The sequence below is a fragment of the Danio aesculapii genome, chromosome 15 (genome assembly GCF_903798145.1).
Source record: "Danio aesculapii chromosome 15, fDanAes4.1, whole genome shotgun sequence".
NCBI lineage: Eukaryota > Metazoa > Chordata > Actinopteri > Cypriniformes > Danionidae > Danio > Danio aesculapii.
Window position 1 is genome coordinate 4,825,541 of NC_079449.1, and position 17,895 is coordinate 4,843,435.

Here is a 17,895-nt window from a genome sequence, read left to right on the forward strand (position 1 = left end):
ACAGTCATCACAACAGGAACAGTTGGAGCTGATATCACTTTATTTTTTTTTATCACAAAAGGAACAGTTGGAGAAGATATCACTTCATTTTTATCACAAAAAGAACAGTTGGAGGAGATATCACTTTATTTTTTTTATCACAAAAGGAACAGTTGGAGGAGATATCACTTTATTTTTTTTATCACAAAAGGAACAGTTGGAGGAGATATCACTTTATTTTTTTATCACAAAAGGAACAGTTGGAGGAGATATCACTTTATTTTTTCATATGATGACGGGCCGGACAGAATTTATCAATTATTTTATAAGAAATCTCTTGTACTTTGTTAACTTTCGAAAGGTTTTTAACGGGTTTTGGGAGCGGAACTGACGTGACAGTGTGGAGACGGAAGTCACGTGACACGATTGGGAGTGCTGTCATGTGATGGTTTCTGCGTTTGCAGCAAATCTCTTCACAGCCAAGAGACAAACACAAGCCCAAAAACGCTCCTGAGACGAATAAAAAACCCAAGTTCAAGATACTGAACCCGCTGGGCGGCCATCATGGGGTGCTGTTTCAGCAGCGACAGCGAGACGACGGACCCGGTAACTCAAAACACTAATAATAAAGCTTAATGTGGCGTCTGTAGTCCTGCAACAGCATCTACTTACGACACACTTTCAGTATAGTTGTGTGTTTATGATTCAAGAACAGCGCAATACTGAGTGTTTGTCAAAACTACAACAAACTTATTCCAGTAACGCGACTTTATTTATGAATATTTCGTCATTATCGTGTGTTTGTAATTACTTAAAGCTGGTGTTTTGGTGGGATTTGTTGTAAATTGGGAGGTTTGTGTTGGATGTGGATCAAATGTGTCAGATCTGACAAGTGCTAATGCTAATGTTTGGGGAAATGTAGTATTAAGGGTTTCCACAAGGATGGAAAAGTAAAATATATTAGTGTATTTTTAGGATTGAGGTAAAGTTGGTTTTATATTCGCACATTCTGACTTTCTCCTTAACTAAAGTTAACTTAATATAACTTAAAATAAATAAATCTTTGCTAATTATAAATAGGGAAATCATATGATCAAAGTACACTGTTCACAGTCAAATAAATAGTGCTAATGTTGTTTTCAAGTCATACTTAGATGAGATTTCAGACCTAATATTCAAAGTACCATGGTAAACAATACAGGGACCAGGTCACAAGTTGTCACTGAACGAATGTGTGAATATAAAAACTTTACCTCAATATTTTTAGGCCTGGGGGTTTTATAACAGTTGTACGAAAACATGAGAAGTATTTCTGATTTTAGTGAGTTAAAATTAAATAGCTCAAGCCAATTGTTAAAAGGTTTTAAATTAAAATGTCTAGATATTGTAGGATTTGCTTCAAAAGTTAGTTTTATGCTGTCCACTACAGAAAAATAACTTAAAATACTAATAATAATACAGCTTATTGTAGTTTATGATTCAATACTGAATGTTTGTCAAAAACTACAACAAACTTATTATAGTAATGCTACTTTATTTATGTATATTTTGTCATCAACGTGTGTTTGTAATTAATTAAAGCTGGTGTTTTGGTGGGATTTGTTGTAAATTGGGAGTTTTGTGTTGGATGTGGATCAAAGGTATCAGATCTGACATGTGCTAATGCTAATGTTTGGGGAAATGCAGTATTAAGGGTTTCCACAAGGATGAAAAAGTTGAATATTAGTGTATTTTTAGGCCTGGGAGTTTTTATAACAGTTGTACGAAAGTATGAGGAGTATTTCTGATTTTATTGAGTTAAAAATGGATAACTGAAGCCAAATGTGAAAAGGTTTTAAATTAAAATGTCTGAATATTGTAGGATTTGCTCTAAAAGTTAGTTTTATGCTATGTCCAGTACAGAAAAATAACTTAAAATACTAATAATAATAAAGCTTCATGTAGCCTGTAGTCCTGCAACAGCATTTACTTACGACACACTTTTAATACAGTGTGTGTTTATTATTCAAGAACAGCTGAATACTGAGTGTTTGTCTAAACTACAACAAACTTATTCCAGTAACGCTATTTTATGTACATTTTATCATCAACGTGTGTTTGTAATTAATTAAAGCTGGGGTTTCAGTGATAATTGGGAGTTTTGTGTTGGATGTGGATCAAATGTGTCAGATCTGACATGTGCTAATGCTAATGTTTGGGGAAATGCAGTATTAAGGGTTTCCACAAGGATGGAAAAGTTAAATATATTAGTGAATATATAGGCCTGGGGGTTTTATTACAGTTGTACGAAAGTATGAGAAGTATTTCTGATTTTAGTGAGTTAAAATTAAATAACTGAAGCCAAATGTGAAAAGGTTTTAAATTAAAATGTCTAAATATTGTAGTATTTGCTCTAAAAGTTAGTTTTATGCTATGACCAGTACAGAAAAATAACTCAAAATACTAATAATAAATAACTCGAATACTAATACTTACTACACACTTTCAAGTGTGTTTATGATTCAAGAACAGCTCAATACTGAGTGTTTGTCAACTACAACCAACTTATTCCATTTATGCTACTTTATTTATGTATATTTTATCATCAACCTGTTTTTGTAATTAATTAAAGCTGGTGTTTCCGTGATTAGACTTGGGATTTGTCGTAATTTAGGGGTTTTGTGTTGTGTGTGGGTCAAATGTGTCAGATCTGATATGTGCTAATGTTTGGGAAATGCAGTATTAAGAGTTTCCACAATCATGTAAAAGTTGGGTTGAGGTAAAGTTGGTTTTAAATTCACATATTCGTTCAATGACTCGCTCCCTATATTGTTTACCATGGTACTTTGAATATTCGGTCTGAAATCGCATGTAAGAATGACTTCAAAACAACATTAGCACTATTTAATTGACTGTAAACAATGCTTTGAATACTTTGATATTTATTGGCTGCTAATATGATTTCATTATTTACAATTAGCAAACAATACTTTTCCTAAATAAGATTATCAAGGAGAATGTCTGAATGTGCGAATATAAAACCAACTTTACCTCAATTAAAGTTGTTTGTATTAGTGGATTTTCAGGCCTGGGAGTTTTTATAACAGTTGTGCGAAAGTATGAGGAGTACTTATGATTTTAGTCAGTTAAAAATAAATATATATTATATTATAAATATTAAAAAAATAAATAAATAACTTGAGGCAAATGTGAAAAGGTTATAAATTAAATTGAAATAAATACTATGGTATGATACTCAAAGTATCTTTTGTGTTCAAAAGCAGAAAGAAACTCATAAAGGTTTTTAACCACTAAAGGGAGAGTAAATAGCTCACCTTAACATGTAAATTGAGTCACTATCCCATTAATCATAAACACTTAATTCATCTAATAAAATGATACGATATATCACTATTTCTGTAAATGCCATCAATTAATAGTTTATAAACATTGACCACATAAAATGGACTATTTTTTTTAAAACATTTTTGAAGAATATACTCAAAAACTTGAAGTATTCTGCTAAATATAATTAAATTGAATACAAAAAATACAATTAATGTTTCTATGAACTGATTTTTAACAATAGATATTAGTGATTTATGTATATGGAAACTAAGTACATTGATTTTGGAAGTGATTGATCATTTGACAGCATTAGTTTCTCGCATTTGCTGTTAGTGCGTGCAGTTTGCACTGTGCTGTAAATCAATATATACAAGCTCTTTAAATTATGTTAGGTTATGTTTACCACAGAGATTTTACATTGCTGGACAAACACAAGAACCCATAGAAAAAATTTGAGTGGTAATAAAATAATAATCGATGTAAGTTATTCTGAATTATTAGACAAATAATGCACATCTGAGGTGGTGATTCGCATTGTGGCTGTTACTTTTAAGTTGTACATTTATGTTCTAATAATTCAACAGCTCGATCTGAATTAATCCTCATATACTCCAGTTTCCACAGTTAGATGTTGTATTTCTGACATTTGTCATGGTTTTGTCCTCAAACTACTCCTGTGTACTCCTCTTCTCAAAAGCCTTCTGTTTTAATGTGATTTTTGACTGTTGTAGCTATGAAATAACTCAAATCATTCAGCGTAGTGATATATGGAGCTGTAATGCGCTCAAATCCTGCCGCCGGGGCCGGAGTGGGACTCCTTTTCGCCCTGGAGTTTCAAGCCTTAGACCGGCCCGCCTCAGTTCATGACTGACTATATTAAAATAAGGTCATTTCCAATTCAGTTTCTAATGACACCATCACATCTTTTACAAGGACACAGCTGCTTTAGAACGTCAGATGTTTTTCATAAATATGAGAATATTAAAGGGTAGCTAAATCTCCAACACTATTCTTTAAGACATCACTATGTCCTTTCCTGCAATATCTGAATATATATTCTGTGCAAAATTCTTCATAGATATCCAGTCCTTTGTAACGGTGGTCACACACAAAATAAAATATGTACAGCTATATAAGTAATCCAAACAGTAATATATGTCTTAACAGTAAAAAAAATAAAAAAAACTACTCATATGAGGTTCGAACTCGGATCGGCAGCGTCGTAATGCAACGTGCTGACCACCGGACCGCAATGGTGCTGTTATACTCGTGCGTGAGGAATAAAAAAATAAGTACTGCACTGTCATCTGCAAGACTCTTATTGATGGCTTAATCTTTTTCTCCCCTTTTTAGATTTCTGATCAAGTTATGTCAGATTTATTAATGTAGTGAATCATCTGATTTTCATTTAGCAGGTCTAATATTCATTCATATTAATTATTTGAATTCTTCTATTCACTAAGGTGCCGCTGTTTGGGGTGGAATGATAGTTACGTACGTCATCATTAAACTGCAGGATGCGTTTTGCTCACGGGGCTGCAAGAAAATAAATAAAAACAGCTGAGCTGCAGCAAAATAATGAATCAAAAGAGTGAGGCTATGGTCAAATAAATAAATAATTGAAAAAAGTGCGACTGCTGAGAGTGCAAGCAGCTAGGGACGCCGGCCCTCGCGGCCAAAAAACGGACCAGCCCACTTGGAATTCTCCCGGTCCTCCTCATTAGCCAATCCAGGCCTGCCTGTCGGAACTACTTTATCTGTGTGTTTATCTGAGAATAACTGCACACCTTAGAATAGGAAGACATCCGTTTGTCTGGTAGTGTAACTGTATTATAATGTGCACAAGGGCTGCACAACATTGCGATATTTTGTTTTTCTGTGATATGTCTTGCGATATGAATACAATTTCACCAGATGGCATAAACAGGTCTTTTCGGAAGGTAATCATTCATTTAGATTGATTAGGGTGAGTTTGTAAGGGTGTGAATCATGTATAAAAATTAATAAACAAATTGCAAGCAAGAATAATTACAGTATGGCTCAGAAAAAAGTTAAATAAACAGTGCTCTCCGGTTTTCCAGAGAGTCAAACGGAATTTTTTAGGTACAGAAATTAAATAATGTAAAGTAAAATAACACTGTATAAATAATTCAATGAAAATAACCTTCATTAATGTTACAAATGTACTTTTTTGTGCCTGAATGCTTGAAATGCCTTTAAATCACATGCAAATGATAAAGATTCACTCTGTTATGGTTGAATTTTGCAATGACTCCACAAAATCTGCATTTAGAAGATACCAAACTGATATAAACATGTAAGGCTTGCAGTTTGTTCAGCCTAAAGGAATCAATGGTTTTACTTGCATCACCTCATACTTCAGTTTTATCAAATCTTCTGACCAATCAAATGCTCTCTAGTATCTGACAAGCCCCGCCCCCTTCAAGACGCTTCTCATTTGTTTTTCAACTGAGCTCAACCACTCTCACTGGCAGAGCTGTTATAAAAACAAAGCACCATTGGATGTAAAATGGGGGAGCTACACTATGTTCTGCCCTCTCTTCATGTCTCTTTATTTTCACATTTTAATGCACTTCTCGAGACCTATAATATAAGTGAATACCTCAAAGCTTAAATGAAAATAAAGTGGTCTTTCTGAGTGTTTGAACAAGACTTGTTGATGTTTTTCTTTTTGTCCTGCAGGATGGAGATGAGGTGAAGCCACTGATTCCTGACCCAAACCAAGAAAGAAAACCCACTAATGGCTCGGAGCGAAACGCAGACAATCTGCCGTCCAACCGCACAGACGAACAGGCCCTGCTGACGGTTATCCTGCAGCGGACGGCACTGTACGATTACGCCTCACTTTCTCTGCTTTTCTTTTACTTATGAGTCCTCAATTATTCCTTTGTTTGGTCCTACTTTATATGGAGCCTTTTCACATTTCCAGGTTTCTCAGTAGCAGAAGTCATTATAGTTGATAAACTTAAAGCGCAGCGAATAGGAGAGTACAACAAATAATTGTTTCACAATACTGTTTGCTGAAATAATAAAAGGAAAATTCCGACATGGTGTTATCAAAAATTTCAGAAAAAGGAAAAAATAGTGTGAGACTGATAACGGCAGCCAGAAGAGAGAATAATGTCCCATTTACTGTCCTGCCCCCATAGACGCTGCATTAGAAACGCCTCGCATAAGCATACCTGTCAACCCTCTTGTTTTTCCCGGGATTCTCCAGTATTTTACAGTTCTATCCTGCTATCATCGCGTAAAAGTATTTTCCCGTATTTCTCCCGTATTTTCAGTCTTTGAAGGGTGGCAAAGAAACATTAAAGAGCCAAGCCTCCCTATACCAAGCGGCAACCTCCCGCTCTACCTCAGGAACCCAATACGGAAGTAACTGAAACTGCAATTCATCAAAATTCCGCTAGTCCTGGCTCCATAATAGAGCAAATTGCAATTGAGCCCACTGTTAGAATGGCCAACTTTACAGCAGAAAAAAAGGTGTTTACAGCCTGGTACAAAGAACGATTTTGGTTCATATAGCTATTATTACCCTCCATGACAACTGTGAGGGGTGTGAATTTTTTTAGAACTCATCCATTTCCTTTATATTAGGTTATATTAAGTTTGCTTAAGGGCGTGGCCACTTGAGTGACAGCTAGGTCTCGCTGGTCGCCGTCACTTCACCTCAGCTGAATCCTGCAGATTAGCCACTGATCTCGGCATATTCATCGTATTTTTGTTTTGTTTTATGTGGCTTTACACAGTCAGCTGCCTTTTGGACTTATTTCTTACAATAATCAGATGATATGGGATGCTGTGTGCACTTAATTGGGCTCACAAATCATTCACGTGGCCTCTGTTTCCCATGTGAGTAAAGTTATATACTTATACACCATCTCTATAAATGTATTTGTTTTATTTAAGATCATTTATCATTAATATTTTTCTTTAGACCCGTAAAGCACTCCAGAATGTGCCAGATTGATTAGCTGTAGGCTCTAGAACAGTCATCTGAAGCGTTGTCATACAGTGTTATGCTTTAGTTCATCAATAGTCTTGCATTTACTAACACACACTATATCTGAAGTGTTTGGAAGTAATTTGCGTTTTCCTCCTGTAGAAAAACGTCATAAGAACAATGCTTAGTGGCTCAATGTGTTACAACAGTGTTTTAAAAGTCTAAACACTATATTGAAATAGTGTACAGCCAAGCACATGTGGTCAGAACACAAAGGAGTCGCAGGTAATAAAGTATTAAGCGTTTCTCCCAAAGTAAAGTCTGTCTGCCAGGTCTAAGCAAAGTGCCAGCAGGTGTCTGTAGCTCCGCTAACCCTCCGCCTCTTTGCCCTTATTTGGTATCCCGCCGTGGGTGCGATGATGCGCGAACAAAATGGCGACGGTTGGCCGCGCCTACTTGTAGCTTCTTTTGCGCTCTTCAGAAACCTATGGGTGACGTCACGGATACTCCGTCCATATATTTTACAGTCTATGCCCTATACGCAACCCATACCGCCAAACCACCAGGGGCCGCCTCTTGCTCTTAAATGTGGGTCTGTTCTGTGCTTTCGCTTTGTTTAGGCATGAAAACACGTTGAAATAAATATAAAAACAGCGGGATTCACTTTCCTTTTAATTACAGGTGCCGTCTCTCCTTCATATGCAATCCTCAAAACAGTCATGTAGCTGACTGCAACATGCAGCATGATCGTCGGCTGACGCGCTCCATAGTGATAAATAGACGCCGTTTCCCAAACAGATTCTGTACACATGATTTGAAGCGGAGCGAAAGTCTGGGTTTTGGGTGCATGTTTGAACAGACAAATACACATAATTAATAATAATAATATCTAAAGATGTCGATTCTGGATGTTTTTTTTTTCAAACACAGCTAATTTCATCCTAAATGAGCTTAAAAAGTTAGGAAAGCAATCAAAAGCTTTCATTATAACGTTAGATGTGTGCATTTTTAAAGTGACACCTGTTATCTAATGCCATGTTTCCCAACCCTGTTCTTGGAGGCACACCAACAGTACATATTTTGGATGTCTCCCTTATCTGACCTATTCATTTCAGGTTTTGGAGTCTCTTCTAATGTTCTGATGAGGTGATTCAGGTGTGTTTGATAAGGGAGAGATTGAAAATGTGTACTGTTGGTGTGCCTTCAGGAACAAGGTTGGGAAACACTGATCTAATGTAATGAAAAGAAAAAAATCTAAATAAAGAGATTCATTCGTTGCTCTTTAATCAGAATGTATAAGTTATACAGTGAAGAAACGGCTAATGAGATTTGATAGCTTGATGATTTGATATATCTATTTCATTAGCTTTTAATTTTAATAAGCTGAACTGTTTGCTAATGTATACTATTGAACTTTTCTTTAGTAAATAATAATAATAAAACACATTACTGGCCATTTAACTGTTTATTTACAATGAAACCGCTCCAAATGAACATATGTAGTAATTTGGGGATTTTTTAAAGGGTTGGGGGGGGGGGGGGGTGGAAGTGTCGAGGGAATCTCTTATTATGGTGGGCACATCCCTTATTTTTAGATCCCAATATTGACAGGTATGCACATAAGTGGTAATTCGTCTTTTGTAATTTGATGCAAAGATGATATAATACATACATGAATGCATATGCAAATATTCATACGTTAAAAAAATGAAATATTAGAAACTTTTAAGATTTAAGATGCTTATAACTGTTAAACGCTTGTGGAAAGGGTCCATTTGGTGGCCTTAACTACTATGTACTTGGATCAAAATATAAATGCAGTGTATTTACTGTGTTGATAATGTATTGCACAACACTTCTGCTGCTCTTGAGGTGGAATATGGGTCGGGTAAGGGACAGGTTTGGTGGTGTGGGTAGGTTTAAGGGTTGGTTAAGGTGTAAGGCAGTTAAGGTAGTGTTTCTCAACCACGTTCCTGGAGGACCACCAACACTTCATGTTTTGGATGTCTCCTTTTATCTGTCACACCCATTACAGGTCTTTCAGTCTCTGCTAATGAGCTGATGATCTGAATCAGGTATGTTTGGTTAAGGAGACAGGGAAAATGTGCAGAGCTGGTGCTCCTTCAGGAATGTGGTTGAGAAACACTGTTGTAATTATATGCTGATATTTAATCAATCATATTTACTATGTATTTACACAATAAGTGCATTGTAATGAATTATTAATGTCAGTGTGAGTACATATTAGTTAAGGGCTCTTAATATAAAGTGGGACCATTTGTTTTAATTAGTGGATATTCAGATGTTTGTTGTCCAAATGTTTGAGGAATATCTGTGATTTTTGAGTTTAGACAAAAAGACCTAGAACAGAATGAAAATCCTTAATTGAAATGTCAAAATAGTCTCATATTTTTCTGTAAATATTTAATGTATGCTTGCATTATATTTGTCAGTTTTAAGTGTAAAACAAAATAACTTTTTCTTCTGCTAAAAAAATGTCACAAGCGATTTATTATTATTTTTTTTACATTTCTTTTTTATTTATTTATTTTTTTTTTAAAATTATTTATTTATTTTATTATTATTTTTTTAATGTATTTTTTTATTTTTTATTTTATTTTTTTATTATTGTTTTTTTTATTAATTGATTAATTGATTTATTTATTTTTAATAAATTTTTTATTTTTTTGGTGAAATTTCATTTTTTTTGGCTTTAAATCTCATTATTATTGAACTAAAGCTGTTGGTAGATTATTTCCCACTTTGTCTTTATAAATCTATACAATCTTTTGTAAATCTTTATAAATATAATTTCTTTAGATTATAACTCACTTTTTTTGTATCTCACTTTTTTGGTGTTACTACTGGGTGGCCATTTATATAGATACACCTTAATAAAATAGGAATGGTTGGTGATATTAACGTCCTGTTTGTGGCACATTACTATATGTGATGGGGCAAACTTCAAGATGGGTGGTGACCATGGTGGCCATTTTGAAGTCGGCCATCCTGGATCCAACTTTTGTTTTTTCAATAGGAAGAGGGTCATGTGACACATCAAACTTATTGGGAATTTCACAAGAAAAACAATGGTGTGCTTGGTTTTAACATAACTTTATTCTTTCATTAGTTATTTACAGGTTTCTGACCACTTATAAAATGTGTTCAATGTGCTGCCCATTGTGTTGGATTGTCAATGCAACCCTCTTCTCCCACACTTGACACACTGATAGCAACACCGCAGGAGAAATGCCAGCACAGGCTTCCAGTATCCAAAGTTTCAGGTGCTGCACATCTTGTATCTTCACACCATAGACAATTGCCTTCAGATGACCTCAAAGATAAAATTCTAAAGGGGTTATATCGGCAGACCTTAGGGGTCATTCAACTGGCCCACGATGACCAATCCACTTTTCAGGAAACTGTTCATCTAGGAATGTTCGGATGTGACACCCATAATGTGTGCACCATCTAGCTGGAACTCAGGGAACGTGCCAGCTTCAGTGCATAAAGAGTGAAACGCATCATCATGTAGCCATTTCAAATATCCAGTGGCCTTGAGGTTTCCATTGATGAAGAATGGCCCCACTATCTTTGTTGTCTAAGGTGTGAAGATACAAGATGTGCAACACCCGAAACTTTGGATGCTGGAAGCCTGTGCTGGCATTTCTCCTGTGGTGTGGGAGAAAAGGATTGCATTGACAATCCAACACAATGGGCAGCACATTGAACACATTTTACAAGTGGTCAGAAACCTGTAAATAACTAATGAAAGAATAAAGTTACGTTAAAACCAAGCACACCATTGTTTTTCTTGTGAAATTCCCAATAAGTTTGATGTGTCACATGACCCTCTTCCTATTGGAAAAAACAAGTTGGATCCAAGATGGCCAAATTCAAAATGGCCACCATGGTCACCACCCTCTTGAAGTTTGCCTCCTCACATATAGTAATGTGCCACAAACAGGACGTCAATATCACCAACCATTCCTATTTTATTAAGGTGTATCCATATAAATGGCCCACCCTGTATTATAACTCGCTAGATTTATACTGGATTATAACTTCTATATATTCTAACTTGCTTTTCTTTAGATTATAACCTTTTCTTTTGGTAGATTAATTCACTAATACCTATTTTATTATAACTCACTTGTTTTGTATTTTACTTTTCTTTTAGTTGATTATTACTCACTTTCTTTTATAACTAGTTTTTCTTTTGGTAGATTTTAACTCCCTGATATTTATTATTATTCAGTTTTCTTTTAATTTTAACTCTTTTCTTTTGGTAGATAATTATTCACTTTCTTTTATAACTCACTTTTATTACTACTCGCTTTTCTTTACAATAATTCACTCTCTTGTAATTCTGTGTTGTTTTGCTCTTTGTTAGGAACATTATTGATGTGTCTGCTGTGGATTCTCAAGGCATGGAGCAGCATGAATACATGGACAGAGCCAGACAGTACAGGTGGGTTGCAGTTCTGAAACTGAGAACATTTGGGCTTTAAAATGGTATTAAAGTTGTTTATTTGTTTTTTGTTTTTTTTACTTAAAATAAAGAATGTTAATAACATTAACTTACAATTTAATTTTAAATGTAATTTCATTGACAACCAACATCATGGATTAATTTTTCATCAAAAATGTTGTGCTAGAAAAGATAAAATGATTGCCTTTAATGTGTTGTAAAAATGTCTGACAACCTGATATGAATAAATATAAATCGCATTAAAATTAATCCTGAAACGATCAAAAACATTGCAGGTGTGACAAGATCTCTGACCAGATTTATTCGATAGCATTTCTTACAGTTGTTTGGGATCCAATGTTCCTGAAATGCAATAAAAGAGTGAGATGCCTTGCAGTGTGTGTTTGTTTTTAGGCTGAATTGTGTGTGTTTGTGTTACAGCACTAAGCTGGAGGTGTTAAGCAGGACACTGTCTCAGAAAAAGCCTGTTCCTCTGCCATCGCTGACCAGCCAACCGCACCAGGTGCTCGCTGCTGACCTGGTCCCATACGCAGACGTCCAGCAGGTCAGACTTGAGGCATTGCACACTTTATTAAATCCAGCAAAAAATAGGGAACTCCAACAACACTTGTAATCAAAGGAGAAACATTTTTGAAATGATGTAAATGCCAGTGTGTTTCAGCGTAAAAGCCTTTCTCGGGACTTTTCACATCACATCACAAGCAAACTTTCCATATGCATCTCTGTCTACGTCAAATCGACACATAATCAAACAATACAAATATGAAATGTTTTTTTAATTTGCATTGTTTATGATTTGATGTGGATTCATGTCAGTTGATTGATTATATGATATCATGGCTTTGCAATCATTAAAGAGCCCCTATTATCCATTATTATGCATTTGTTTTGGGCGTCTCCAACAACAGGATGCAAAGTAAAAAAAAACACTTTCATTGTCTTATAATATGCATTTTTTTTTTAAATATGCAATTTACTTTTACCTAATTATCCCAACGACTTCCATATGATTTGTTCAGCCATTAATTTGTTCCCAAACCCCTCCTGAGCGTGAGGCTAAACTGTGCTGATTGGTCCGATGACCCAGTCTGTTGTGATTGATTGACTGTGTTCAGCGTGAGACAGAGAGTAACGCCCAGGGGTGTGTTTCCCAAACAACGACGTAACTCGCGACTGAACTATCATAGCACGATGCATCGTTTGGGAAAATAACGATGTAGTGACGAGTGTTTTCCAAAACCCCTAGTTTCTCTGTCGCAGATCTATCGCTTGAACCACGTTAGTTATAACGTAAAACGGCCATAATTATGCTCTAATTGGGGTGGAGGAACTACTACTTTAGAGAAGAACCCCGTCATTTCTTTGTGCAGGTTGTATTGTTTTACACGCACACGCATTTGAAAAAAAAATCCAGTATTTTGGTAAAAACATGCACTCGCTTTCCATATTAACTGAAATATGTTTGCTTTATTAATATTATTGCGAAGTTAAACATTACAGTCCATTCTAAAACATAAAATCACTTACAAAAGCTAACACGTATTCTAATATCATATATAAATCATATAAATAAATAATGAGGCTTTTTATTATAAAATGAAATTTAATATTTATTATTTATTAGAAAAAAATTCTATTTAAATAATAATATTAATGATGATGATGATGATGATAATAATAATATTAATAATAATAATTATTATTAATAAGTAGGGTTTTGTTTACTTATTTTTTATTTTTTGAAAAGTGTTCTTTTACAATATATCAACCACAGCAGAATGTTCTAACCAGCAGGCCCATGTCATATACAGTACAGATATTTAATAAATAACCCACTATAAATTAAAAGAATTAACGTATGCTATGTTTTTTGTTTTCTCAAGCTTTGTAGACGTAACGCAAATTCCGCTTTTAAATAATAGGTCACCTACAGCTTTCACCATAAGGCTGTGTTCAAAATGACATCAATGTTTTCAAAGTGCACTGCAAATCGCTAAAACTGAACTGTAAAAATACTTTGAAAGCAAATTACACCTAAGAGTGATGACTTTAATGCTTTTTTATTTTTAATAAATAAAACACAGAGAAACACAAAGAAAGTTGGAAGCCTCAAAATCAAAATCACACACACACAAAAACAAGGCTGTGCTTTTTTTCTCTTAGATATCAGCTCATTTATTTGCTCTGTCACTAAATACGATGCATGTTTTGTTTAATCTATAACATTTCTTTCCTCCTCAGGTCTCGAAGATCGCTGCGTACGCCTATAGCGCCATCTCACAAATCAAAGTAGATGCCAAGGAAGAGCTCGTGGTGCAGTTTGCTATACCATGATCCATATAAATCGGACCCCTTTCCGCCCAAATCCTCTGTTTCTGTCTCTTCTTCTCACCCTTTCACTTTCCTTCCGAACGTCTGGAGATGCAGAGGCCCGTGCGTTTGTTCCTCTGAATGTCCTGCAGATTAATATAATTCACCCCGGCCAGAGCTGCTTGAGTAATCCCACAATCTGAGCGATATCCGGGGCGTATTTTCAGGCGTGTTTGTGCATTAATCAAACTCAAATGCAACATAAGCTGGACTCCTGTGTCGGGCTGCTACCGTTGCTTTGTTTTCCTTCTCTTGGCTTTTTAATGTCCTGATTGGTTGTTAAACCGAGTAGCGCATCCAGACCTCTTCTACTTGAACTACAGTTGATCGTGGATTGATTGGGTTATGACTGGGTCATCTTAACACACAGCGTTGTTTCCTGCACATCGTTCATTGGTTTTACTGTAGGATTCTGCATTCACCGGGGTTTAGAGCAGTGTTTCTCAACCACGTTCCAGGAGCACCACCGGCACTGCATTTTGGATGTCTTCTTTGTCACACTCATTACAGGTCTTTCAGTCTAATGAGCTGATGATCTGATTCAGTGTTTGGTTAAGGAGACCTGGAAAATGTGCAGAGCTGGTGGTCCTCCAGGAACGTGGTTGAGAAACACTGGCTTAGAGTTCATCTTTCAGTCCAACTGTGATGTGCTGTGGTTGTAGATTGGCATGCAGATTATTCAGTTTACATATTACACACATATAATGATGCAGAAACTCTCTTTCTATTTTAAGGTCTTTAATTGGGTCTGTTTTGTGTGAATGATCTGCTTGATGTTCAATCGTACGTATTCTTAACTGGTTTAGATTCGAGTCTGTGCGATACTCAGAAATATGGGATGTCCCTACAGTTTACATATTGATAATATTTTTTTGTCTATCAGCATTTTTAATGGAAGTCTATTTCCTACATGGGATAAAATTAAAAGTTTTTGCATCTTTTTATCTAATAATTTTAGATTTTTTTTCCTGTAATTGTAAGTCAGTGTTCGGTAATAAGAGTTAACATCATGCAATTCTGACGTCTCACTTTCTTATATTTGCGTATTTGTGTCTCACAACTTTTGAGTTCTAGAAAGCTGTAGTTTATATTTTGTAAGTGATTTCTGACATTTTCATATTCATTTCTCTAAATTGAAAATAAATTGAACACTTATTATCTTTCAGATGTGCGAGTTTATATCTCCAAATTGAGAATAAATTGCATGCTTATTATTTCTCACATCTGCAAGTTTATTTCTCAGAAGTGAAAATGATTTGCACACTTATAAACTTGCAAATCTGAAAAATAATATCTCAAAAGTGAAAATTAATTGTGCACTTGTTATTTTTCAGATTTGCAAGACTATATTTCCAAATTGAAAATGGATTGCACACTTATTATTATTCCGATTTGCTCATTTTCATATATCAAGAGTGAAAATTTAATTGTACACTTTTATAAACGTGCAAATCTAAAAAATATCTCAAAAGTGAAAATTAATTGTGCACTTGTTGTTTTTCAGATTTGCAAGACTATATTTCCAAATTAAAAATTGATTGCACACTTATTATTATTCCGATTTGCTCATTTTCATATATCAAGAGTGAAAATGTAATTGCACACTTATTATTTCTCAGATTTGCAAGTTTATATCAAGAGCGAAAATGTAATTATACACTTTTATAAACGTGCAAATCTGAAAAATATCTCAAAAGTGAAAATTAATTGTGCGCTTATTATTTTTCAGATTTTCTAGTTTATATTTCCAAATTAAAAATTGATTGCACGCTTATTATTTTTCCCATTTGCTAATTTTCGTAGCTCAACAGTGAAAATTACTTATTACACTTATTATTTCCCAGATTTGTAAGTTTATGTCTGCAAATTGAAAATTAATTGCGGGCTGAGTTTATCAGAATTCTAAATAATCACAATTTCTAGTTTATATCTTTCTATACTAAGATTGAGATGTAAAACTATAAAACAGAGGCAACTTTGAAAGTCTATATTGCAAGACAAAAATAAATAATTCTACCCTTTTCCCTGTTATAATTGACATTTATTCACTGTAAAAAAAAAGTTGACCCAACTGAAAATTTAAAGGCAACAAACCTCAGGACATTTTGAGTTTACTCAACTTAAATCAAGTCAAGTGCAGTAATTGGGTTGAAAGTTGAGTCAACACCAATGTCCTGAAGTTTGTTGCCTTTAAATTTTCAGTTGGGTCAATTTTTTTTTACAGTGAATAAATGTCAATTATAACAGAGAAAAGGGTAGAGTTATTTATTTATCATTACTTGACTTGTTTTTTACAGTATTGTTTGCATCTCACAAATTCCAAGTAAAATTCATTAGGAGTTTATTTCTTGCAGTTTATAAGGATAAAATGCGCAATTTAACCCTATAAACTATTACAATATTAAGAAATAGTCACAATTGTGAAGAAAAAAATATAATTGAGAGATAATCTCCCTTTTCTCACAGTTCTGCTTTTATCTTAGAGTTGTGAGTGTGTTGTAGTTCCAAACAAATGCAATTATGAGTTTATATCTTAGACCAGTGTTTCCCAACCCTGTTCCTGGAGGCACACCAACAGTACATATTTTGGATGTCTCCCTTTTCTGACCCATTAACTTCAGGTGTTGGAGTCTCTCCTGATGTTATGATAAGATGATTCAGGTGTGTTTGATTAGGGAGAGGTTGAAAATGTGGACTGTTGGTGTGCCTTCAGGAACAGGGTTGGGAAACACTGTCTTAGACAATTTTGAGAAGATTGAAATCTTTAAAAACAGATATTTCTCCTAATAGTGATATAGTTTATAAATTTGACATGCAATTGCAAGAAATAGTCATAGTTTGTATACATGCATAATTTTTTACTCAGAATTGCAAGACATGAACTCTTTTCCATGACTTGCCAAATGCAAAAGATGCAAAAACCTCTCACCCTACTGTTTATTTTCAGTTATTTTACTTTAAAGGCAATGAAAAGAGCTTATTCGTCACTATAAAAGTACAATTACTGAGCCAACACACAGGGGTAGGAGAAAATATCAAATGGCTTTTAGAGGTTTTTGCATCTGAAGTCTTCATGTACACTAGTATTTAGACGCTCCTCCAAATGATGAGAAAGTGAGTCAGAGATGTATGACCGAAAATCTAAATCAAGGTCAAAATTATGTTGTTAAAACTTGCCTTTTTTTATCCCATGGCGGAAATCATCCCGACTTCCATATTTTTGTTCCTCATAGCAGTTAAATAAGACAGGACAAGTGACGTGCTGTGCCATGTCATCAATAATTCAGACATTTTCAATCCTACAAAGCGCCTCTACTATAACGGAAGAGAAAGGGTTTTTCCTTAATCTGCACCTTTCCTATAAAACTCAAAACAGTCAGGACGGCGGTTAAACTGAGCCAATTTGAAGCACACAGCCTGTCTAATGGAGAAACACACACTGTAAAAACTATCTGTTAATGAACAGTTCACACATTTGAAGTGTTTTCCGTTTATTTACGGTTGTGAGTTGCATTATGGGAGCTTGATCTCGGCTCTGTCGACTTTTCGAAAATGCAACCCTACAGTTCAACAAAGTGACTTTAATTACCATTTTAGTAATAATATAATGTATAAGACATAATATATAGAGAAATAAGAGTGTAAAATAACAGAAAATGTGCTGGCAGTCTATTACAAAGTGTTTACAGTGTAATATACAACACCAACACAGACAATATATCACTTTACACTATTAAAATGTCAATAAAAGGCACTTTTTGGA

The 17,895-nt window shown here is 34.7% G+C and overlaps 1 protein-coding gene across 1 annotated transcript; it reads left to right on the plus strand.

Moving 5' to 3' along the window:
- The first annotated feature begins 392 nt into the window (after positions 1-392).
- On the plus strand, positions 393-15,908 carry lamtor1 (late endosomal/lysosomal adaptor, MAPK and MTOR activator 1). Its single transcript, XM_056473604.1, has 5 exons — positions 393-585; positions 6,010-6,155; positions 11,664-11,741; positions 12,183-12,306; positions 14,004-15,908. The coding sequence occupies exons 1-5, from the start codon at positions 544-546 to the stop codon at positions 14,094-14,096; spliced, it is 483 nt and encodes a 160-aa protein (XP_056329579.1). The 5' UTR covers positions 393-543; the 3' UTR covers positions 14,097-15,908.
- Positions 15,909-17,895: the final 1,987 nt, after the last annotated feature.